General features: G+C 42.3%; 1 protein-coding gene and 1 non-coding gene across 5 annotated transcripts in view; both read left to right on the top strand.

Annotated features, from left to right (window-relative positions):
- Positions 1-22196, top strand: part of SPG11 (SPG11 vesicle trafficking associated, spatacsin) — a 76950-nt gene that overhangs the window by 52044 nt on the left and 2710 nt on the right. For 3 of the 4 annotated variants that reach the window (XM_019935441.3, XM_019935443.3, XM_019935444.3), the window contains 9 exons: positions 5827-6007; positions 8176-8390; positions 9064-9817; positions 15285-15424; positions 16179-16377; positions 16799-16936; positions 19130-19263; positions 20042-20149; positions 21936-22104. In XM_019935441.3, coding sequence (XP_019791000.2) covers positions 5827-6007; positions 8176-8390; positions 9064-9817; positions 15285-15424; positions 16179-16377; positions 16799-16936; positions 19130-19263; positions 20042-20149; positions 21936-22104 — 2038 coding nt within the window. The remainder of the gene's footprint in view (positions 1-5826; positions 6008-8175; positions 8391-9063; positions 9818-15284; positions 15425-16178; positions 16378-16798; positions 16937-19129; positions 19264-20041; positions 20150-21935; positions 22105-22196) is intronic. The other variant, XM_019935442.3, reaches the window with a different exon arrangement.
- Positions 20973-21080, top strand: LOC117311266 (U6 spliceosomal RNA). The gene has a single exon (XR_004525491.1). It is a non-coding gene; the product is annotated as a U6 spliceosomal RNA (small nuclear RNA).

Below are 22196 nucleotides of genomic sequence, written 5' to 3'. Positions count from 1 at the left end.
TGGGAGTGTTCCTTCATCCGCAATTTTTTGGAAGAGTTTGAGAAGGATGGGTGTTAGCTCTTCTCTAAATGTTTGATAGAATTCATCTGTGAAGCCATCTGGTCCTGGACTTTTGTTTGTTGGAAGAGTTTTAATCACAGTTTCAATTTCATTACTTGTGATTGATCTGTTCATAGTTTCTATTTCTTCCTGGTTCAGTCTTGGAAGGTTATACCTTTCTAAGAATTTGTCCATTTCTTCCAGGTTGTCCATTTTATTGGCATATAGTTGCTTGTAGTAAGTAGTCTCTTATGATCCTTTGTAATTCTGCAGTGTCAGTTGTAATTTCTCCTTTTTTCATTTCTAATTTTACTGATTTGAATCCTCTCTCTTTTTTTAAAATATTTTTTTATTTGGTTGCACTGGGTCTTAGTTGCAGCTGGTGGGCTCCTTAGTTGTAGCATGTGGGCTCCTTAGTTGCTGCTTGAGGGCTCCTTAGTTATGGCTCACCAGCTCCATGGTTGCAGCACATGGGCTCCTTTGTTGCAGCTCATGGGCTCCTTAGTTGCAGCTCACCAGCTCCTTAGTTGTCGCATGCAAACTCTTGGTTGCAGCATGCATGTGGGATCTAGTTCCCTGACCAGGGATCGAAGCCGGGCCCCCTGCATTGGGAACGTGGAGTCTTAACCACTGCACCACCAGGGAAGTCCCTCCCTTTTTTTCTTGATGAGTCTGGCTTAAGGTTTATCAATTTTGTTTATCTTCTCAAAGAACCAACTTTTAGTTTTATTGATCTTTGCTATTGTTTTCTTTGTTTCTATTGCATTTATTTCTGCTCTGATCTTTATGATTTCTTTCCTTCTACTAACTCTAGGGGTTTTTTTGTTCTTCTTTCTGCAGTTGCTTTAGGTGTAAGGTTAGATTGTTTATTTGAGATTTTTCTTGTTTCTTGAGGTGAGATTGAATTGCTATAAACTTCCCTTTTAGAACTGCTTTTGCTGCATTCAGTAGGTTTTGGGTTGTTGTGTTTTCATTGTCATTTGTTTCTATGTATTTTTTTATTTCCTCTTTGATTTCTTCAGTGATCTCTTGGTTATTTAGTAGTGTATTGTTTAGCCTCCATGTGTTTGTGTGTTTGTGTTTTTTATAGTTTTTTTTTCCTGTAATTGATTTCTTTTTTTAAAATATTTATTTATGTATTTGGCTGCATCTGGTCTTAGGTGCAGCGTGCAGGCTCTTTATTGCAGTGTGTGGGCTCTCTAGTTGTGGTGTGCAGGCTCTCTACTTGTGGCGCATGGGCTCCAGAGCATGCAGGCCCAGTAGTTGTGGTGCACGGGCTCTCTAGTTGTGTTGCACCGGCTCCAGAGCACACAGGCTTTCTAGCTGTGGTGTGCAGGATCCAGAGCGTATGGGCTCAGTAGTTGTGACATGTGGGGTCTCTAGTTGTGGCACAGGGGCTCTAGAGCACGTGGGCTCAGTAGTTGTGGTGCACTGGCTTAGTTGCCCTGTGGCATATGGGATCTTAGTTCCCTGACCAGGGATTGAACTTGCGTCCGCTGCATTGGAAGGCAGATTATTAACCGCTGGACCATCAGGGAAGTCCTGCCTATAATTGATTTCTAATCTCGTAGTGTTGTGGTTGAAAAAGATGCTTGATACGATTTCAACTTTCTTAAATTTACTGAGGCTTGATTTGTGACCCAAGATGTGCTCTATCCTGGAATATGTTCCGTGTGCTGTTGAGAAGAAAGTGTATTCTTCCACTTTCTAGTGGAATGTCCTATAAATATCAATTAAGTCTATCTGGTCTACTGTGTCATTTAAAGCTGTGTATCCTTATTTATTTTCTATCTGGATGATCTCTCCATTGGTGTATGTGGAATGTTAAAGTCCCCCACTATTATTGTGTTACTGTGGATTTCCCCTTTTATGGTTGTTAGCATTTGCTTTATGTATTGAGGTGCTCCTATGTTGGGTGCATAACTATTTATAATTGTTATATCTTCTTCTTGGATTGATCCCTTGATCATTGTGTAGTGATCTTCCTTGTCTCTTGTAACAGTCTTTATTTTAAAGTCTATTTTATCTGATATGAGCATTGCTACTCCAGCTTTTTTTTGATTTCCATTTGCATTGAATATCTTTTTCCATCCCCTCACATTCAGTCTGTATGTGTCTCTAGGTCTGAAGTGATCTCTTGTAGACAGCATATATATGGGTCTTGTGTTTGTATCCATTCAGCCAGTTTGTGTCTTTTGGTTGGAGCATTTAATCCATTTACATTCAAGGTAATTATCAATGTGTATGTTCCTGTTTTCTTAATTGTTTTGGGTTTGTTTTTGTGGGTCTTTTTTTCTCTTGTGTTTCCCACCTGGAGAAGTTCCTTTAGCATTTGTTGTAAAGGTGGTTTGGTGGAGCTGAATTCTCTTAGCTTTTGCTTGTCTGTAAAGCTTTTGATTTCTCTGCTGAATCTGAATGAGATCCTTGCTGGGTAGAGTAATCTTGGTTGTAGGTTTTTCCCTTTCATCACTTTAAATATCCTGCCACTCCCTTCTGGCCTGCAGAGTTTCTGCTGAAAAATTAGCTGTTAACCTTATGGGGATTCCGTTGTAGGTTATTTGTTGCTTTTCCCTTGTTGCTTTTAATATGTTTTCTTTGAATTTAATTTTTGTTAGTTTGATTAATGTGTGTCTCGGCATGTTTCTCCTTGGATTTATCCTGTATGGGACTCTCTGTGCTTCCTGAACTTGCTTGACTATTTCCTTTCCCATGTTAGGGGATTTTTCGACTATAATCTCTTCAAATATTTTCTCAGACCCTTTCTCTTTCTCTTCTTCTTCTGGGACCCCTATAATTCAAATGTTGGTGCATCTAATGTTGTCCCAGAGGTCTCTGAGACTGTCCTTATTTCTTTTCATTCTTTTTTCTTTATTCTGCTCCTTGGCTGTTATTTTTACCATTCTATCGTCCAGCTCACTTATTTGTTCTTCTCCTTCAGTCGTTCTGTTATTGATTCCTTCTAGTGTAGTTTTCATTTCAGTTATTGTGTTGCTCATCACTGTTTGTTTGTTCTTTAGTTCTTCTAGGCCCTTGTTAAACATTTCTTGTATTGTTTCGATCTGTGCCTCCATTCTATTTACAAGATTTTGTATCATCTTTACTGTCAGTACTCTGAATTCTTTTTCAGGTAGGTTGCCGATTTCCTTTTCATTTATTTGGTCTTATAGGTTTTTACCTTGCTTCTTCATCTGTACCATATTTTTTTGTCATCTCATTTTTTTTGACGGGTGGGGCCGTGTTCCTGTCTTGCTGGTTGTTTGGCCTGAGGCGTCCAGCACTGGAGTTTTTAGGCAGTTGGGTGGAGCCGGGTCTTGGTGCTGAGATGAGGACCAATGGGAGAGCTCACACTGATTAATATTCCCTGTGGTCTGAGGTTCTCTGTTAGTCCAGTGGTTTGGACTCAGCACTCCCACCACAGGAGCTCAGGCCTGACCCCTGGCCTGGGAACCAAGACCCTGGTCACACAGGGATTCCTCCCGTCCCCTTAGGTGTCCAAGGTCCCTCACCAGCGCCTGACTGGTGCCCTAGATATGAGGAGACATGAACTCTGCGTCCTCCTACTCCACCGTCTTGACTCCACACCCTGCATTTAAGTTTCTTTCATGTCTTTTTCATAGCTTGATAGCTCATTTCTTTTTAGTGCTGAATAATACTACATTGTCTGGATATACCAGTCTATTTATCCATTCAGCTACTGCAGGACATCTTGGTTGCTTCCAAGTTTTGGCAATTATGAATAAAGCTGCTCTAGACATCCGTGTGCAGGTTTTTCTGTGGACGTAAGTTTTCAACTCATTTGGGTAAATATCAATACCAAGGAGTACTCAATCATATGGTGAGAGTATGTTAGTTTTGGAAGAGACCACCAAACTGTCTGCCAAAATGGCTGTACTGTTTTGCATTCCCACCAGCAGTGAATGAGAGTTCCTGTGTCTCCATATCCTTGCTAACCTTTGGTGTTGTCAGACTTCCAGATTTTGGCCATTCTAATAGGTGTGTTGTGATATGTCATTGTTTTCATTTGCATTTCCCTGATGACATATGGTATGGATCTTCTTCTCATATGCTTATTTGCCATCTGTATATGTTCTTTGGTCAGGTATCTATTAAGCTCTTCGGCCTATTTTTTTAATAGTGCTGTTCGTTGTCTTATTGTTTAGTTTTAAGAGTTCTTTGTATGTTTTGGATAACAGTCCTTTATCAGATGTACATTTTGCAAATATTTTCTCCCAGTCTGTGGCTTGTCATCTGATTCTCTTGACATTGTCTTTTGTAGGGCAGTTTTTATTTTTAATGAAGTCCAGCTTATCAGTTATTTCCTTCATGAATTCTTCCTTTGGTATTTTATCTAAAAAAGGCATCACCATACCCAAGGTCACCTAAGTTTCCTCCCATGTTATCTCCTAGGAGTTTTATAGTTTTGCATTTTACATTTAGGTCCTTCCAGGTCTCTTCTTATTCTTGCTTGTCTGCCCCTGCTGCAGTCTCCAACCAAGGGGCAGTGCAGCTGCTCCATTGTTACCTGAGCTCTTTACTTCCATATATTTTTTACTTTAACAAGTTCCATCATCTGTCTGACATAGACCCTCTTCTTAGAGCAATAGAGGTAGGGAAACAAGTAAATAAAGACTAAGAACTAATGCTCTGAGGGCTTCCCTGGTGGCACAGTGGTTAGGAATCCACCTGCCAATGCAGGGGACCGGGTTCGAGCCCTGGTCCAGGAAGATCCCACATGCCGTGCGCCACAACTACTGAGCTTGCACTCTAGAGCCCGTGCTCCACAATAAGAGAAGCCACCACAATGAGAAGCTCGTGCACCACAATGAAGAGTAGCCCCCGCTCGCCGCAACTAGAGAAAGCCTGCATGTAGCAACGAAGACTCAAAGCAGCCAAAAATAAATTAATTAAGTAATTTTTTTTAAAAAAGAACTAATGCTCTGATTCAAGCTTAATATGGCTGCTTCTTGGGGTCATCTTCCTATTAATATTTTTAGCATTTGATTGAAATGACAAAAGTTCAGGCTTACTAATTGAGATCCTTCTCTAATGATAGTATAAACTACAAGCAAACTAATAGAACCAGCTCAGCAATGTTAAGCAAGTCTTTTTGTTTTCTTTGTTTTTTTTGCATTATGCGGGCCTCTCACTGCTGTGGCCTCTCCCGTTGCGGAGCACAGGCTCCGGATGCGCAGGCTCAGCGGCCATGGCTCATGGGCCCAGCCGCTCTACAGCATGTGGGATCTTCCTGGACCGGGGCACGAACCCGTGTCCCCTGCATTGGCAGGCGGACTCTCAACCACTGCGCCACCAGGGAAGCCCAAGCAAGTCTTTTTAAGAGGTCTTCATATGTGAATTTCAAATCTTCTGGACTCAGGGCGGGACTAGACCCCTCTCTAAAGAAGCTGCTAAGTGAAACATGTCTGGTTAATTTCACAGCCACTCACAGGACTGTTACTTCGGCAGTCACTAACTTGGCAGTATTTGCATTGCTTCACTCCATTCAGTCTTTAGGTCTCTTTCCCATTTTTGACTTTCACACACACAGCTCTCTACAACAGGATTTCCCACAAAGAGAAAAACTACAAAGCTGCCAGAGAGGGCTTATTTTTGCTACTCCTCTGAGCTGCAATCCAAATTACTGCTGTTTGAAAAGGACCTGAATAAGCATCCTCCTTTGTGATAGGAGATGCCTTTGATGGTACCTTGGCTTTCTTAGACATTCCCAAGTTCAGAGGTTTTGATTTGCTGTTCCTGAGAAACCACTTTCCTAACCCTTTTTTTTCATAGCTTGAAATGGCTGCCACAAGGGTCCACGCTATCATTCCTGCCCCATGGCTGAAGGAGCATGTGTATTTTCTTTTGAAGCTTATGCTGCAGCAGTGTAGGACCCAGTATGAGCTGGGGAAGCTTTTACAGCTGTTTGTTGGAAGAGAGCATCTCTTCTCTGATGGTAAGACAATACTTACAGGTAAGTTGCTGTTAGGACGTTAGCTTACTTAATCCTGAAAATATTTTAGAAGGGCATTCAGGAAATTAAAATGCATAGGATATAAGACATTACAGTCCAGAACGGGGTGTGAAGAAGAGGTTACAGGAAACTTCAGTCATGGTTAAAGCATTTAAAACAGCACAACAGGATATAAAACAAGTAATACAACTATCTACTAATTCTAAGCAAATAGCCAAATTTCCCCTGGCTAACCTCTATAATACCCTGTCACTATTATTGTTTTCTTTGACAAGTAACCTTAACATGTCATCGTTGCTCAAGGTCACAGACTTGCTTCAGGAATGCCTAATTCATTTTGAAGGTTTTAAGAGACAAATTGTGTCGATTTTTTTGCAGATTCCTCCAGACATTGGCAGTCTCTAAGCTTGTTGCTGATTGAATGAAACCAATATTGCCTTACCCTCTTTTCTACTTGTTTGATAATTTCAAGTTTTTGTTGAGTGATAATGTTGTTCTTTTACGCTGGATTCTGGTATTTTTCACTACCAGGGTTATTTTATCACATTTAAACTCACAGATGTTCAACTGGAAAGCTCACATTTGCACAGAACAGGCGCAGAATGCCTGGGCTTCATGCCCGTGTTGTGGGCTGTGGGGCTGATGACTAGAAGGGAAGGGGGGTGTTTCCAAAATGCAGTGTATATAAGCTACTGTCAGTTACTACATAGGCCAAACAGTAGGTCCTTTTAATATAAGATACTTTCATTGCTCTTTAGTAACTTTAATTAAGAAATAAATTTTCTGTTTTCTTGCCAGAGTTAACCCTATCCTTAAAAAATTACAAGGATTGTCTACATTGTTAACCATTACTATAATGCTTTTATTCACGTGATTAAATTATTTGTTTTTATAGAATATTTGTATATCATGTATGTGCTTAGAGAAAAGAAAGGTTTTTTAAAAGACTTATGTTTTATATTATGCCTGCAAAGAAACCCAGCATGCTCGTACTGGTGGTTATTGTGCAAGGTGTCTCACTGTCCCTGGAACTACCTAAATCAGACCACAGCTCAGCAGGTGGCATTAGGAGCAGGCTCCTATAGAATGTTTTTCATGCCCCTCCTTCATGGTAGGGCACACGTAGGCTCTATGCATACTATATTTGGGAGTGGGAGCAAACCCAGCCACATAAATTATTGGCAGAGAATTCCTAATGTTACTAAGGGTAAGAATTTGTTTGATTTCACTTATATGTATAATCTAAAGAGCGAATGAACAAACAGAAACAAACTCATAGATACCAGGAACAAACTGGTGGTTGCCAGAGAGGAGGAGGGTGAGGGGATGGGCAAAATAAGTGAAGGGGATTGAGAGGTACAAACTCCCAGTTATAAAATAAGTAAGTCACAAGGATGTAATGTACAGCATAGGGAATATAGTCAATAAAATTGTAATAACTTTGTATGGTGACAGTAACTAGATGTATCATGGTGATCATTTTGTAATGTTCAAAAATATCAAATCACTATGCTGTACACCTGAAACTGATATAATATTGTAAGTCACTTATATTATACTTTGATTAAAAAAAGAGTCTCTCTTTTTTTAAAAGAGACTTTCCTGGGGACATCAGGAAGTGCTTAGCTGGGTCTCCCTGGGTTAAGTTAGATAGATATCTGGAGGAGCAGGTGGTGCTCCATTCTGAAGACAGTGTACCACAGGAGAGCTTTGGCTGTTGACCACCTGCAGTTTCAGCTGTCCTAGAAGTTCTGTGTCTTGATCCACATGCTGCCTGCAGTGAATGAATGAGTGAACAATTATAAAAACAAATTTGTTCAAGGTAGGAGGAAAATCTGGAAAAAGATGGAACTAACCTGAATGAATGGCCAAATCTTCCCAAGGTTAACTGAGTCGCTACTACATAGCAGGCCACCAACTTCTGCCTGGTATATAAAGCCAGATTGATAGATGGAGTCCATGTGCTAATCTTAATAGTTCTTACTGTATAGGAGCTGCCTTTGGCTTCCTCTGTCAGCCAACCAGAGTAGAAAAATAGGTTTTTATTTTCCCTTTAACTACATTATTATGTTAAATATAAATATTCTCCCCTCATATTTAGTTACTCTTGAAATGCCATAGCAGTATTTTACTGATTAAATGCTTATATCTGCTTCTCTTTGGCACAGGTCCAGATGTGAAGAAGCTGTGCGTCCTTAGCCAAATTTTGAAGGATACATCCATAGCCATTAATCGTGTAATTATTACCAGCTACAGCCTTGAGAATTTTCAGCATGAATGTAGATCAATTTTAGAAAAACTGGAGACAGATGGATACTTTGCTTTGGCCAGAAGGGTAGCAGAACTAGCTGAGCTACCTGTGGACAACTTGATTATTGAAGAGGTATGATTAGTCTTTTAAGTTATTTAAAATCTTAGCTTTGTGAACCAGCATTAAACAGAGAACTAAATGATGTATGTGATTTACCAGTGATGATACTTTTCACTTTTTTTTTTTTTTTTTTTTTTTTGGTACGCGGGCCTCTCACTGCCGTGGCCTCTCCCGTTGCGGAGCACAGGCTCCGGACGCGCAGGCTCAGCGGCCATGGCTCACGGGCCCAGCCGCTCCGTGGCATGTGGGATCTTCCCGGACCGGGGCACGAACCCATGTCCCCTGCATCAGCAGGCGGACTCTCAACCACTGCGCCACCAGGGAAGCCCTACTTTTTCACTTTTGACACAGACATTACTTTCAGAAATGGATGAGCCTAGAATGCCCATTTTTGAGGAGTGTTTGCTTTAATATAAGGTTAGCTTACAGGACATGCTACAACTATTTTACTTTGAATAGAATTAAATATAAGGTGGCTTCCTCTTGAACCTCATTCAATTAGATAAATTTAGATTTGTTTTTCATACCTTAACTTTCCAGATAAAATATCCAGGATCATCTGTAGCCAAGTCCCATGTTCTCTAACTTGATTTGGGTTTTAACAAGTATGGTATACCGAGGGAGCATTAGCATTTATATTTCTTTATCCAGGAAAGGCTAAAAATTGCTGTGTTCAATTTCACAGATAACACAGGAAATGCAGACCTTAAAACACATTGACCAGTGGTCCCTGAAACAAGCAAGAATTGACTTCTGGAAAAAATGTCATGAGAATTTTAAGAAAAATTCCATTTCAAGCAAAGCAGCTTCTTCCTTTTTCTCAGCCCAGGCTCTTACGGCATGTGAGTGCCCAGCTGAGGAGGGACCAAGCAGCACTGAGGAGCGCCATCTGCTCCTCACTCTGGCAGGACACTGGCTTGCCCAGGAGGACCTGGTGCCTTTGGAAGAGCTGGAGGAGCTAGAGAAGCAGATCTGGCTCTGCCGCATCACCCAGCACACCCTCAGGGGAAGCCAGGAGGAAATAGCCCCCGGATGTTCTCAACAGATTTCAACTAGTGGTGAACTTTCCTTTGAAAGCTTAGCCAGTGAGTTTTCATTCTCTAAGTTGGCTGCTCTGAACACATCAAAATACTTAGAATTGAATGGCCTTCCATCCAAAGACACTTGTGAGAACAAACTGAACTGGAAAGAGCAGGAGTCCCTAAACTTTTTGATCGGGCGCCTATTGGATGATGGCTGTGTGCATGAAGCAAGTAGAGTATGCCGATATTTTCATTTCTATAACCAAGATGTTGCCTTGGTGTTGCACTGCAGAGCACTAGCTTCAGGGGAAGCTAGTGTGGATGACCTGCACCCGGACATCCATGCTCTCTTACAAAGTCCTGAGCTGCTTGAGGAAGAAGAAGAACCTGGCGTTCCTCTAAGGAAAGTCCAAAGCAGTAAGTGAAGGAGATCAAACTGCCCTGAGTCCTGTGAGGTGCTGTTGGCATTCTCTCCAGGAAGAAAGGGTCCCTTTTGGCACACCAGTTACACTAAGTTAAGGGTAATTCATAAACTAGTTAAGTAGTCAATGAAGTAGGAAAACCTATGTCTTTTTTTTTAACCTAGAGCTCCAGTTTATCACACTTATTTATCTATTTACTTATTTATTTATTTGGCTGCATTGGTCTTAGTTGTGGCATGCAGGATCTTCGTTGCAGCATGCGAGATCTTTAATTGTGGCATGTGGGATCTTTAGTTGCAGTATGCGGGATCCTTTAGATGTGGCATGCAGAATCGTTAGTTGTGGCATGCGAACTCTTAGTTGCAGCATGTGGGATCTAGTTCCCTGACCAGGGATCGAACCCGGGCCCTCTGCATTGGGAGTGCAGAGTCATAGCCACTGGACCACCAGGGAAGTCCCACCTAGGTCTTTTAACTAGCTAAGTAGCAAAGTTAGAGGGAATCTATCTGACTTGTGGCTAGTTCACTGAAATTTATCCTATGTAAATAATCATGTTTCCAATTGTACATGATCACATAGAAATATAATTGATTTTTTATGTTAACCTTTAATCCTGTGATCTTGCTAAACTCACTTATCCTAGGAGTTTTCTTATAGATTCCTTGGGATTTTCTATGGAGATAATCATATCTGTGAATAGAGGCAGTTCTTTTTCCTCCTTTCCAATCTATTTGCCTTATTTATTTTTCTTGCTTTACTGCTCTAGCAAGGACTCCCGGCATGATGTTGGATAGGGGTGGTGAGAGTGGACATCCTTGCCTTGTTACTGACCTTAGGGAGGAAGCATTCAGTCTTTCATCATTAAGTGTGATATTAGCTGTAGGTTTTTTGAAGACACCCTTTGTCATGTTAGGGAAGTTCCCTATTTGCTGAGAGTTTTTATCATGGATCAATGTTGAATTTTTTCTGCATCCATTGATATGATCGTGTTTGGTTTTTTTTTCTTGTTTAGACTAGTAATACAGTAGATTACATTAATTGATCTTTTAAAATATTGAACCAGCTTTTTTGTATTCCCAGGAAAAACCTCACTTGGTTATGGTGCATTATTCTTTTTGATATATTACTGGAATCAACTTGCTATTTTGTTGAGAATTACATTTATGTTTATGAAGAATACTGATCTGTACCTTTTTTTTTAATACCATCTTTGGTTTTTGCATCAGGGTAATGCTAGTTTAATGCGTTTCTGGAAAACATTACATGGAATTGGTGTTATTTCTTCTTTAAATGTTCAGTAGAATTTACCAGTAAAACCATCTAAACCTGGAGATTTTTGTTTTGGAAGATTTTTTTTTATTTTTATTTATTTACTTTTGGCTGTGTTGGGTCTTCGTTGCTGCACACGGGCTTTCTCTAGTTGGGGTGAATGGGATCTACTCTTCATTGCATGTGCAGGCTTCCCATTGTGGTGGCTTCTCTTGTTACAGAGCACAGGCTCTGGGCTCACAGGCTTCAGTAGTTGTGGCACGCGGGCTCTAGAGCGCAGGCTCAGTAGTTGTGGCACACCGGCTTAGTTGCTCCGCGGCATGTGGGATCTTCCCAGACCAGGGCTTGAATCCATGTCCCCTGCATTGGCAGGCGGATTCTTAACCACTGCGTCACCAGGGAAGCCCTGGAAGATTTTTAACTACAAATTTATTTCATAGTTATATGACTAATCAGGTTATCTTTTTCATCTCAGGTGAGTTTTGGTAGTTTGTGGTTTTTGAGGAAACCTTTTCTTACCTTTGGGTTATTTGCACATTTTTTAGTCATCCATTTTAATTTGTGATTTTGACTGTATAGCTTTGCATCGCTTTTTTAATTGGTTGCTTTATGGGTTACATTATACATTTGTAACTTTTCACAGTCTACTTAAAATTATATTTTAAGGGTAGAAACCTTACCACCATGTAGGTTACTTTACTTCTCTCCCTTTATGTGTTAGTTGCCTTATTATATTACACCTACATACACTGAAAATCTCATCAAACAATGCTAGATTTTTTGTTTTCAACCGAAAAATATATTTTAACAAACTCAAGAGGAGAGTAGTTTATTATATTTACTCAGATATTTACAATTTTTGTTGCTCTTCCTTCATTCCTGATGTTCCAAGTTTCCTTCTAGTTCCTTTTTCCTTCTGTGTGAAGGACTTCCTTTAGTAATTCTTTCAGAGTTGTCTGCTGGAAACAGATTCTCTTAGTTTTACTTCATCTGAGAATGTCTCTATTGCACCTTCATTCCTGAAGGATGATTTTTGCTGGATATAGAACATTTATTATTTTCTTTCCACACTTAAAAATGTTCTGCCGGGCTTCCCTAGTGGCGCAGTGGTTGAGAGTCCGCCTGCCAATGCAGGGGACACGGGTTCGTGCCCCGGTCCGGGAAGATCCCACATGCCGCGGAGCGGCTGGGCCCGTGAGCCATGGCTTCTGGGCCTGTGCATCCGGAGCCTGTGCTCCGCAACGGGAGAGGCCACAACAGTGAGAGGCCCGCCTACCGCCAAAAAAACAAACAAAAAAAACGTTCTGCCACTTCCTTTCGACTTCTGTGGTATTTGATGAATAACCTGCAGTCATTCGAATCACTGTTCCCCTGTAGATAATGCAGTTTTCTCTTGTTGCTTTCAAGATTTTTTTCCTGTCTTTTGTCTTCAGCAGTTTGGTTATAGCATGACTGGACATGTATTTTGGGGGGCTTATGCTATTTGGGGTTCACTGAGTTTCTTAAATATGTAGCTTTATCAAGTTTAGGTAGTTTTCAGACATCATTTTTTTCAAATATTTTTCCAGCACCATACTCTTACTCCTCTCCTTATGGGACTCCACTGACCCCAATGAAACAAAAACAAAAGTTATTGTTTCACAAGTCCCTGAAGCTTCGTTCAGATCGGATAATTTCTATTTTTCTATCTTCAGTTTCACTGACTCTTTCCTCTGGCACTTCCATTCTGCTATTAAGATTTTTTTTTAATTTCTGTGATTTTAAAATTTCAGTTCTACAACTTCCATTTTATTCTTCTTTATACCATTTATTTCTTTGCTAAGACTTTCTGTTTTTCTCTTTATTTTAAGAGCGTTCATAGTTGCTTGTTGGAACATTTGTAATAGCTGCTTTAAAGTCTTTTTCAGATAATCAACATTTATGTCATTTTAGTGCTGGGTTTCATCGTTTGTCTTTTCTTTGTCTTATATGAGTTGAGATCTTCTTGTATTTTTGTATGCTGAATAACTTCATGTTGTATCTTGGACATTTCGAATAGTGTGTTATGGGATGCTGCATCTTGTTTAAATCCTATGAAGAATGTTGATATGTTTTTAGCAGGCAATTGACCTGGCTATGTTCAGACTACACGTTCCAATGTACTTTCTGTGGGCTGTGGTTGTAACATCAGTTCGGTTTTCAAATTCTTTGTGGTGCTGTTCAGATCCATCCTGTATGTGCCATCCTGTGGTCAGTCTGCAACCTGCGTAGTGGTCTGTCTGTTGACTTAGTTCTCAAAGTCTTTGATATGTTGGTCGGGATCAGATCCATACATGCAAAGCCTAGGAATGAGCCCTAATGTTTATAAACAACTTGATTGTGTTGCTTTCCTGAATCTCTCTTCCAAGTACTTTCTGGTTGCCCAAGGCTTTCCTTTTCAGTCTTCTGGCCAAAGCTGGAGGTTTAGTTACCCCATCCTGTCATGTACTTTCCTGACTGCCCGCATCTAGGGCCAGCTGACAGGAGGATAATACAAAAAGGAACAGGGATTCACTCTGCCCCCTTAGGACCAGAGCACCTCTGATCGGAAAAGAAGGTCCCTCTCTGAGTTTTGGCTCTTGCCAACTGCTGCTGCAGCCCCTCCCACCACAGCTGAGTGGTTGCTTAGGAGCTAGGACCAGAGAGAAAGGGCTGTGGGAGTTCCCTTTCTGCTCTTGAGCCTGTTCTGGAGGACGTCTCCTGGAGCCCACTCTCTTTGTGAGCTGTAGTGCTTGGTTCTGGGTTTCGGGCAGCATTGCATTCAATCTGGAGATTCCTAGAGGGGAGAAAATGGTGATGCAGGTTATCTTCGATCCATCTGCTACTATTTGCTCTTCAGAGTCCTCATATAGCACTGCATGCACTGTGTCCAGGTTTTATATTGAGGTCAGTGGGAGAGACCTAGAACTGAAAACTCTAATGAAGGATTTTAAGCAGGGGAATAACATGGTCTGAGTTGCTTTTTATAGTTTTGTGTTTAAAGCATATTTTTAAAAGAGTAATATCTTAAAAGCAAAAGTATTACATGCTTAATATAATAAATCACACAATACAGAAGTGCATAAAGTAAAAAGTGAAAGTTATTTATCCGTTCAATACCACGCCCACCAAATTCCCCAGAATAACATCTTTTACTTGCTTAGCGTACATTATTTTCTACATGTGGGCTCGCACATGTGTGCGTGTGTGTGCGTGTGTGCACACACACACATTTATTTTCTACAAAAATACAGTTATATTGTTCTGCAACATTTTTCCCTGTCAGTACAGATAGATTGACCTCATTCTTTTAATAACTGCAGGGTATTCTACTATATGAATGTACTATGATTTTTTTTAAATTGGAGTATGGTTGCTTTACAATATTGTGTTAGCTGATTCACTTTTCTGTACAGTATAGACTATATGTATACATATATCCCCTCTTTTTTGGATTTCCTTCCCAGGTCATGTACTATGATTTTTTTAACAATGATTTACTGATACACATTTAAAATTTTTCAATTTTGTTTTTGCTATTAGAAACAGTGTTATATAAATATTCTTTTCTACTTTTTTCCACTAACGGAAACCCTTTCTCAAATTAAGAAAGTTTTATTTTAGGCTAAGAGCTTTTTTTAAAAAAGCAGGAATGGATTCTAATTTTACTGTGCCTTTAAGGTATCTGTCAGATGATCCTTGATTTTTGTGATTTGCATTTTAGAATGTGAAGAATGCTGAGTGTGTGGAAGATGGAGTTGGGGAAGAAGGGAGGCTGACGGCAGGAGACAGTAACACCTCTTAGATGCAGGGTGATAAAGGCTGGAACTAAGGTGGTGACTGGAGAGATGTTTTGGAGATACAGTCAGGTAGACCTGGTGATTATTTGACATAAGGGGAAATTGGGAGACAGTGTATGTGGAGGACAGTCTGGCAGGCATCTTTGGTGATGATCTCTAGAGTGTTCATTAGGTGGCTTTGAGTCTTTGAAGTATCCTGGGCTGGGGATTTCCTAGAAGGCGGCAATGAAAGAAGTTTAAGTGGGGTGTGAGCCCTGTTAGAAGTGGTCCCAGACCCAGGGGGAGTCAACAGGGTGCAGTGAAGGAAGCTGTGAGCAGAGAGGTAGAGTCATAGGGGGCTGAGGAGAGACCTTAAAAGCCCCTTAAAGCCCCCCTCAGACCTGTATTTGCTTCCAGCTTCAAGTTTGGACAGTCAGTCATTTGTGATACTGCCCCCCAGTGATGAAGTGGTGACTACTCTGGAAACTCTGACAAGCAAATGCCTCCATGGGAAGAATTATTGCCGGCAGGTCCTCTGTCTCTATGCACTTGCCAAGGTATGTGCCAAAGGGCTGGGTCTCCACAGGAGCTCCCTCTGAGAGGGAGGGAAGGGAGAAGGTGAAGGTGGATTTTGGACATTGCCCTCGGTCAGCCCTTCAGATTATAATCATGACCTGGGAGTAGAGCTCTTGTCAGGATGTTGGCCCTTATAAATCCATCCCTGGGGAATAGTGGTGAGCTTTCCATATGGGAAAGAGCCCAAAATAAGTTTTAAAATAAAATTAAATGGAATGTAATGACTGTAAAACAGGAAACAGAGCAGCCAGGAATTGTTCTGGCTTTGTGCTGATTGAGGGAGAAAAAGAGTAGATTCTAAGTGCAGTGGAAGAGCACGAGAGAAAGCAAGCCGAGCACTAAAAGCCCTTCCTTGGACAACAAGGCTCAGAGACTTCTTTGGAAATTGAGGGTTTCCTTGCTGCCACGGGAACAATAAAGAAGGGGCTCTGCCTTTTATTCAACTTCCTTAGGTTTCATAACATTTGAAAAGCTCAGTGTTCAGTTAGAGATCAGTCACCTGATGTTTTCTGAAGACAAGCCTTTCTCTTGCTTGGATTCACCTCATTGGCAAAGCAATTTAGAAAGGGCTAGAAAACAGTGTTTGCTTCTTCTAAGGTTTCTGCTCAGGATGAGGGATCTTTAAGCTCAGAAAACCATGGCGTCTGTCCACATCAGATTTCAGGGAAGGCTGTCTTCTGCTGGCTTTCTCCTGGTTCCTAACGATGGCTGGGATTGGCTCTGCCTTCCTCTCAGGAGTTGGGCTGTTCCTACACAGATGTCGCTGCCCAGGATGGTGAGGCCATTCTCCGGGTAATCTTGGCCTCTCAGCAGCCTGACCGATGCAAGCGAGCTCAAGCCTTCATCAGCACCCAGGGCCTCGAGCCAGACACAGTGGCTGAACTTGTGGCTGAAGAGGTGACCCGGGAGCTGCTGACCCCATCAGAGGGAACAGGTGCCCTACCTTTCAGGCCTCCCCAGCCTTTCAGATCACATTCTCAAGTTCCCAGCATTAAGGATTTGATGTTATGCTCATATATATCTTGTATGCTGTCCTTTCAAGTTGCCAGGTTGCACTTGTAAGAGGAGAACACATTGCATTTATTTTGTTGTTATTGCTTTTTGTTTATTGTTTTATGATTATATTTAGAGTAACTGTGCCTTTCTCTGAGCTAATGAGCTCCTGCTGTCCTGTAAGATGGCATCTCACCTGAGATATTTGACCCCAGCAAGAGGAGAGCTGCCCGGGAGCGCCTTCACTATTACCTCCTGGTGCCCAGGCCTGGGCAGAGTGGGCCTCCTGCTCTGGGGCTCTTGTCTTCCTTTCATCTCTCTCAAGGTAAAACTAGCACCTTTCTCCACATCTTTCTGTATAGGACATAAGCAGACGTTCACCCCAACAGAGGAAAGCCAGACGTTTCTTCAGCTGACTGCTCTGTGTCAAGACCGCACCTTGGTAGGCATGAAGTTGTTGGATAAGATTTCCTCCGTTCCCCATGGGGACTTGTCTTGCAGTAAGTTCTTGGCCACTTTCTTACATGTTTTGGGCCCAAGCAGGTCTCTAAGAAGTCTTCTGAGGTTAAGTCTTTTCAAAACTCAATTTGGATCCTTGTTCCTTCTCTGGATCCCTACTCCTCCAGGATTGTTTGTAAGTTCTTAGTAGAAAGCCATAAGTTCATTGAAGAAAAGTTAGAAGATATATATGGCGAAGCAGCCCCAAATTTAACATCACACAAAAAGGTAACCTTTTAACATTTGGCATATTTAGCTTATTTTCTTCTTACATTACCCTGAAAAATGGCTATTATTGTCCCCATTTTAGAAGGAAACTGAAGCTTTAGAAAAGTTGATTAATTTATAACTATTAAGCAGCAGAGCTGGCATATGAACCGTCTGTGTGATTTCAAAGCCTGCTCGCTCTTCAGTGTTGTATGCATTCAGTAGCATGTGTCCCTCTCATCTTTTTCTATGCAAGTCCATAGGTTTTTATTTTTCAAAAATAGCATTATACTGTGTATACTGTTTATAATTACCAATATGCTGTCATTAATATCTTTCCATGACACTATTCTATATAATTTTTTATAATTTTTAGTCGTTACATATTATTTCTCTTATATGTAATTAAAAAATGTATATACCCTATTGTAGGACCTATAGATTGCTTCCAATTTTCTGCTGTTTTAAACACTGTGATAGACATGCTTATAGGCAAATCTGTGTGCACATCCATGGTTATTTCCCTAAGACAAATTCCTGATTCAGGAGTATGCCCATTTTTAAGGCTTTATATATATATTGCCAAATTTACTTCAGGAAAAAAAATTCACTTTCATTCCCTCTTAAGCAGTGTGTGAAAGTATCATTTCCTGGAGCCCATTATACTCTGCAAATTTGACTGACGCGTAAAAGGCATTTTACTGATGTTTTGTGAACACGTGAGATTTTAAGAGGTTGAATACGTTTATTTTATTTTATTTTTTTTTTGTGTGGTACACGGGCCTCTCACTGCTCTGGCCTCTCCCTTTGCGGAGCACAGGCTTCGGATGCACAGGCTCAGCGGCCATGGCTCACGGGCCCAGCCGCTCCGCGGCATGTGGGATCTTCCCAGACCGGGGCACGAACCCGTGTCCTCTGCATCAGCAGGCGGACTCTCAACCACTGCGCCACCAGGGAAGCCCTGAATAGGTTTATTTTTAAAACAGCCTTTTGGGAATTCCCTGGCGGTCCAGTGGTTAGGACTCGGCAATTTCACTGCTGTGTGCCTGGGTTCGATCCCTGGTCAGGGAACTAAGATCCCACAAGCCGTGCAGCACGGCCAAAACATAAATAAATAAAATAGCCTTCTGTATCTCTTCTCAGTCCAGTTCAGCAACATCTACTGAGTACTGACTGTGCGCCAGGCACTCTAAAAACAGGGGTATGGTGAACAAGTTAAGCAGCAGTCCTGGAGCTCACAGACTAGGGGTGTCATTCACAGTAAGCATACTGATGGGGCCAAAGGTTTTTTTTCCTTTCCTTTTTTTCCTTTCCTTTTTTTCCTCCCAAAGGTTTTGGGAGGAAATGTGCAAACCAAGACCAGAAGCATTAGTAGCCAGTAGGTTTGGGGAGGGCCCCACAGGTGCAAAGGCCCAGAGGGCACAGCATATATTAAGGCTGAGAACCCCTCTTCTGTCTTCCAGCATTGCAAGTATTTTTCCCAGTTTGCCTTTTAATTGTGCTCATAGTGATTGTGTATAGTAGTTTTAAATTTGTGTGCGTCACATCTCAATCTAGAAAGCCTGTAGAAGCGCAGAGCATCAAATAGCACTTGATTAGGCCCTAAGACTCTCCACTCAGCTACAGAGAATGCCCTCGGACTTGTATTGGCAGGTACTCCATCAGTTTGTCTGCAGAAAGTTTCTCCATCTTTAGAAAGCTAGCGTTCTTTGTTCTCATTTTTTGAGCCTTTGGGAAATGCTGTCACTATATGCAGACTGTCTGAGGAGAGAGTTAATCCCTGTGCTGTCACTGAGAGAACTGACTTCATCAGGGGGCCGTCCCAGAGCTAGAACTGGTGAGGTCAGGGATCTCAGAGGACTGGTGAGAGAGCCTTCTCCAGACAGGCCCAGCTGTACCAGGCCCCTTGACCCTCCTGCCAGGTACAGAGCTAGACAGGGGTTAGCCAGGGTTGAAAGTCCTGTCTTACCAGTGCCCAACCCACCCAGCCACAGAGCTGCTGATCCTGGCTCATCACTGCTTCACACTGACATGCCACATGGAGGGCATCATCCGAGTCCTGCAGGCCGCCCGGCTGCTCACAGACAACCACTTGGCCCCCAATGAGGAGTACGGACTGGTGGTAAGTCACCCCCTCACCTTCACCCTCCATCCTGAGGAAACCTTTGATAGAACAGATAGGCTGGAGACTATCAGCTCAGAGCTGATGTGGTCTTAGGGAATTTACCTATCTGGATACCACTACCTACTTGGTAGCTGGCTGGGCAGTTCAACCCTCTGCTCCAGGTTATGATTTCTGTCCAAATCAGAGATTGCTCCAAAGGAATAGAAATCAAAGAGGATCCCTGCCATGCTCCAGGACTGTCATACCCCCTTACCAAGCAGTTCGCTTTTCTAGAGGGCTAAGACGGCAGTTACTTCCCCCACAAAACAAAGTTCAGACCTGCCTCTTATATCTGAATTGAAAATTGAAATGAGCTGACAACTCAAGCTTCCTGTACCTCCCCCCAAATCCTCTAGGCTTGAAACTGACCCAAGTGTGTGAGCAAGCCATTGGGTGCTGTAATGAGGAGTGGTGGGAAGAGGAAGAGTGCCTGCCCAGGAGGGTGGCACTTCGGCACTTGATAGTCACGTTTAGAGACAACAGAGGAGGGGACGGCCAGCCAGTGGTTTCCCAATGACTAGCATTTCTGAATCCTCCAGAGAAGGCCCCTGTTGAGTACATGGGATGGGAAGGAGGGGAGACAGGCAAGGAGGAAAGGAGTTAAGTATGGCAGCCTGGCCACTAACCCTTCTTCCTGCCAGAGGTCGGTATTTGAAAGCAACCAAACTGTTGGGGTAGTGGTCTGGCTCAGAGAACTCCAAGCAATGCTGATGCAAGCTTCCCTCTCCCTTTGTAGGTGCGTCTCCTCACTGGCATTGGAAGGTACAATGAGATGACATACATATTTGATTTGCTGCATAAAAAACACTACTTTGAAGTGCTGATGAGGAAGAAATTGGACCCGGTAGGTGTACCATATTTTTGAGCTGCAGTATGACATGTACTACTGACACTTGGGAGTCTCAGGTTTTCTCAGGATTAATTCCAATCAGGATGGACTCCCGGGATATAGAGGGAGGGAATTAAGGGCCTCCCTAAGACATATACTGTAACCAGTAGCTTAAGGTTACAGAGCTCAGACCAGTTTAGAGTGGAGAGTTTTCAGGGGACCATGAAAAAGTGTGTTGTCGAGAGCTATTCAGAAGTGAATGCCAAGGTCTGGGTCTAGAAAGCTGTGGAGCTATTTATGATGATGACCAGGAAGGAGGCTGGGAAGCAAAAGCCTGACTTGCCAGGCCTTTGGTCTCCGGGCGCTTGTCTGTCCTCAGCATACTATGTGACACCAGGCACGCACTCACAGAGCCTCTGTTTTCAAGTTATTCATTGACTGATTCATTGTTTTCACCCATTTCACCTCTAAAGATTTAAAAACCTATGGGACTTCCCTGGCGGTCCAGTGGTTAAGACTCTGCGCTTCGGGGAACTAAGATTAAGATCCCACATGCTGCGTGGCAAGGCCAATAAACAAATAAATAAATAAAAACCCAGGTGCACTTTTGACATCTGGGAACTTGGGTCCAGCCAAGCAGGATTAAGAGACAAAACAGAAAAACTCTCCTCAATGCTGGGCTAGTTTCAGGAAAGGAGCAAGTCCTGGACATAGGGACACCTTCAGGATTTTAAAAGCTGTTTTTGAGGCATTTTTCTTCCTGCATTTAAATATTCTTTTAATAACTTTGTTTCTGATTACAAAAGTAATGAATATTCAACGTTAAGACGCTTAACGGGTGCTCACTTCGGCAGCACATATACTAAAAATTGCAACGATACAAAGAAAACTAGCATGGCCCCTGTGCAAGGATGACATGCAAATTCGTGAAGCGTTCCATATTTTTTTTTTTTTTTTTTTTGCGGTACACGGGCCTCTCGCTGTTGTGGCCTCTCCCGTTGCGGAGCACAGGCTCCGGACGCGCAGGCTCAGTAGCCATGGCTCACGGGCCCAGCCGCTCCGCGGCATGTGGGATCTTCCCGGACCGGGGCACGAACCCGTGTCCCCTGCATCGGCAGGCTGACTCTCAACCACTGCGCCACCAGGGAAGCCCGCGTTCCATATTTTTAAAAAAAAAGCCACCTGGAAAACAGAACACGAAAAAAAGCCCTGTGTGTCTAGCTACTGTCTGCAGACAGCCACTGCTAACAATTTGGTATAGGCCCTTTCTTTGCACATATACCCACAAACATATACATACATGTTCACATATTTTTATCAAACTTCTGTCATGCTGTGCAGATAGGAAATAGCCTGCTTTTCTCAGTTAATAATAAGCATGAATAATTTTCAAGTCAACATCGGTTTTAATGGCTACATGGTGTTCTCTTAGATCTTATTCTGGACATCTGGAATATTTCTAATTGTTTGCTATTAAATATCCTTGTTACATCCATCTTAGCACTTTCCTCCGCCTGCTTCTTTAGGGATAGAGTCCTAGAAGTGGAATCGTTAGACTAATGCACGTGTGTACATTTTTAAGGCTTCTCACCTCTGACAGGTCTTACCATTTACACTCCCACCAGCAGAGATGTGCCTGTTTCCTTATACTCAGGATAGTATAAACTTTTGTATTCATTTTTATCTTTTCCTTTTCCTTGGGAGTTTCTGAGGAACTTTCAGAATCAAAGGACTAGGCCAGTCCTGCTTACCTTGCAATACATGGCTGAGACCTTGGTATCCCCCGCTTTTTTCTGGGCAGAGTGGTACCCTGAAGACGGCCCTACTGGACTACATCAAACGCTGCCGCCCTGGGGACAGTGAGAAGCACAACATGATTGCCCTGTGTTTCAGCATGTGCCGGGAGATTGGGGAGAACCATGAGGCAGCTGCCTGCATCCAACTGAAATTGATTGAGTCTCAGCCCTGGGGTGAGCAGAGGTCACAGCAGCACCTCCAGGGTGCTGCTGGCCAGGGAAGGTTCTCAGGGCTAAGCAGGGCAAGAGTCCATGGGACTAATACC

This window comes from Tursiops truncatus, chromosome 2, assembly GCF_011762595.2.
Source record: "Tursiops truncatus isolate mTurTru1 chromosome 2, mTurTru1.mat.Y, whole genome shotgun sequence".
Taxonomy (NCBI): domain Eukaryota; kingdom Metazoa; phylum Chordata; class Mammalia; order Artiodactyla; family Delphinidae; genus Tursiops; species Tursiops truncatus.
This window is presented reverse-complemented; position numbering and strand designations above follow the sequence as displayed.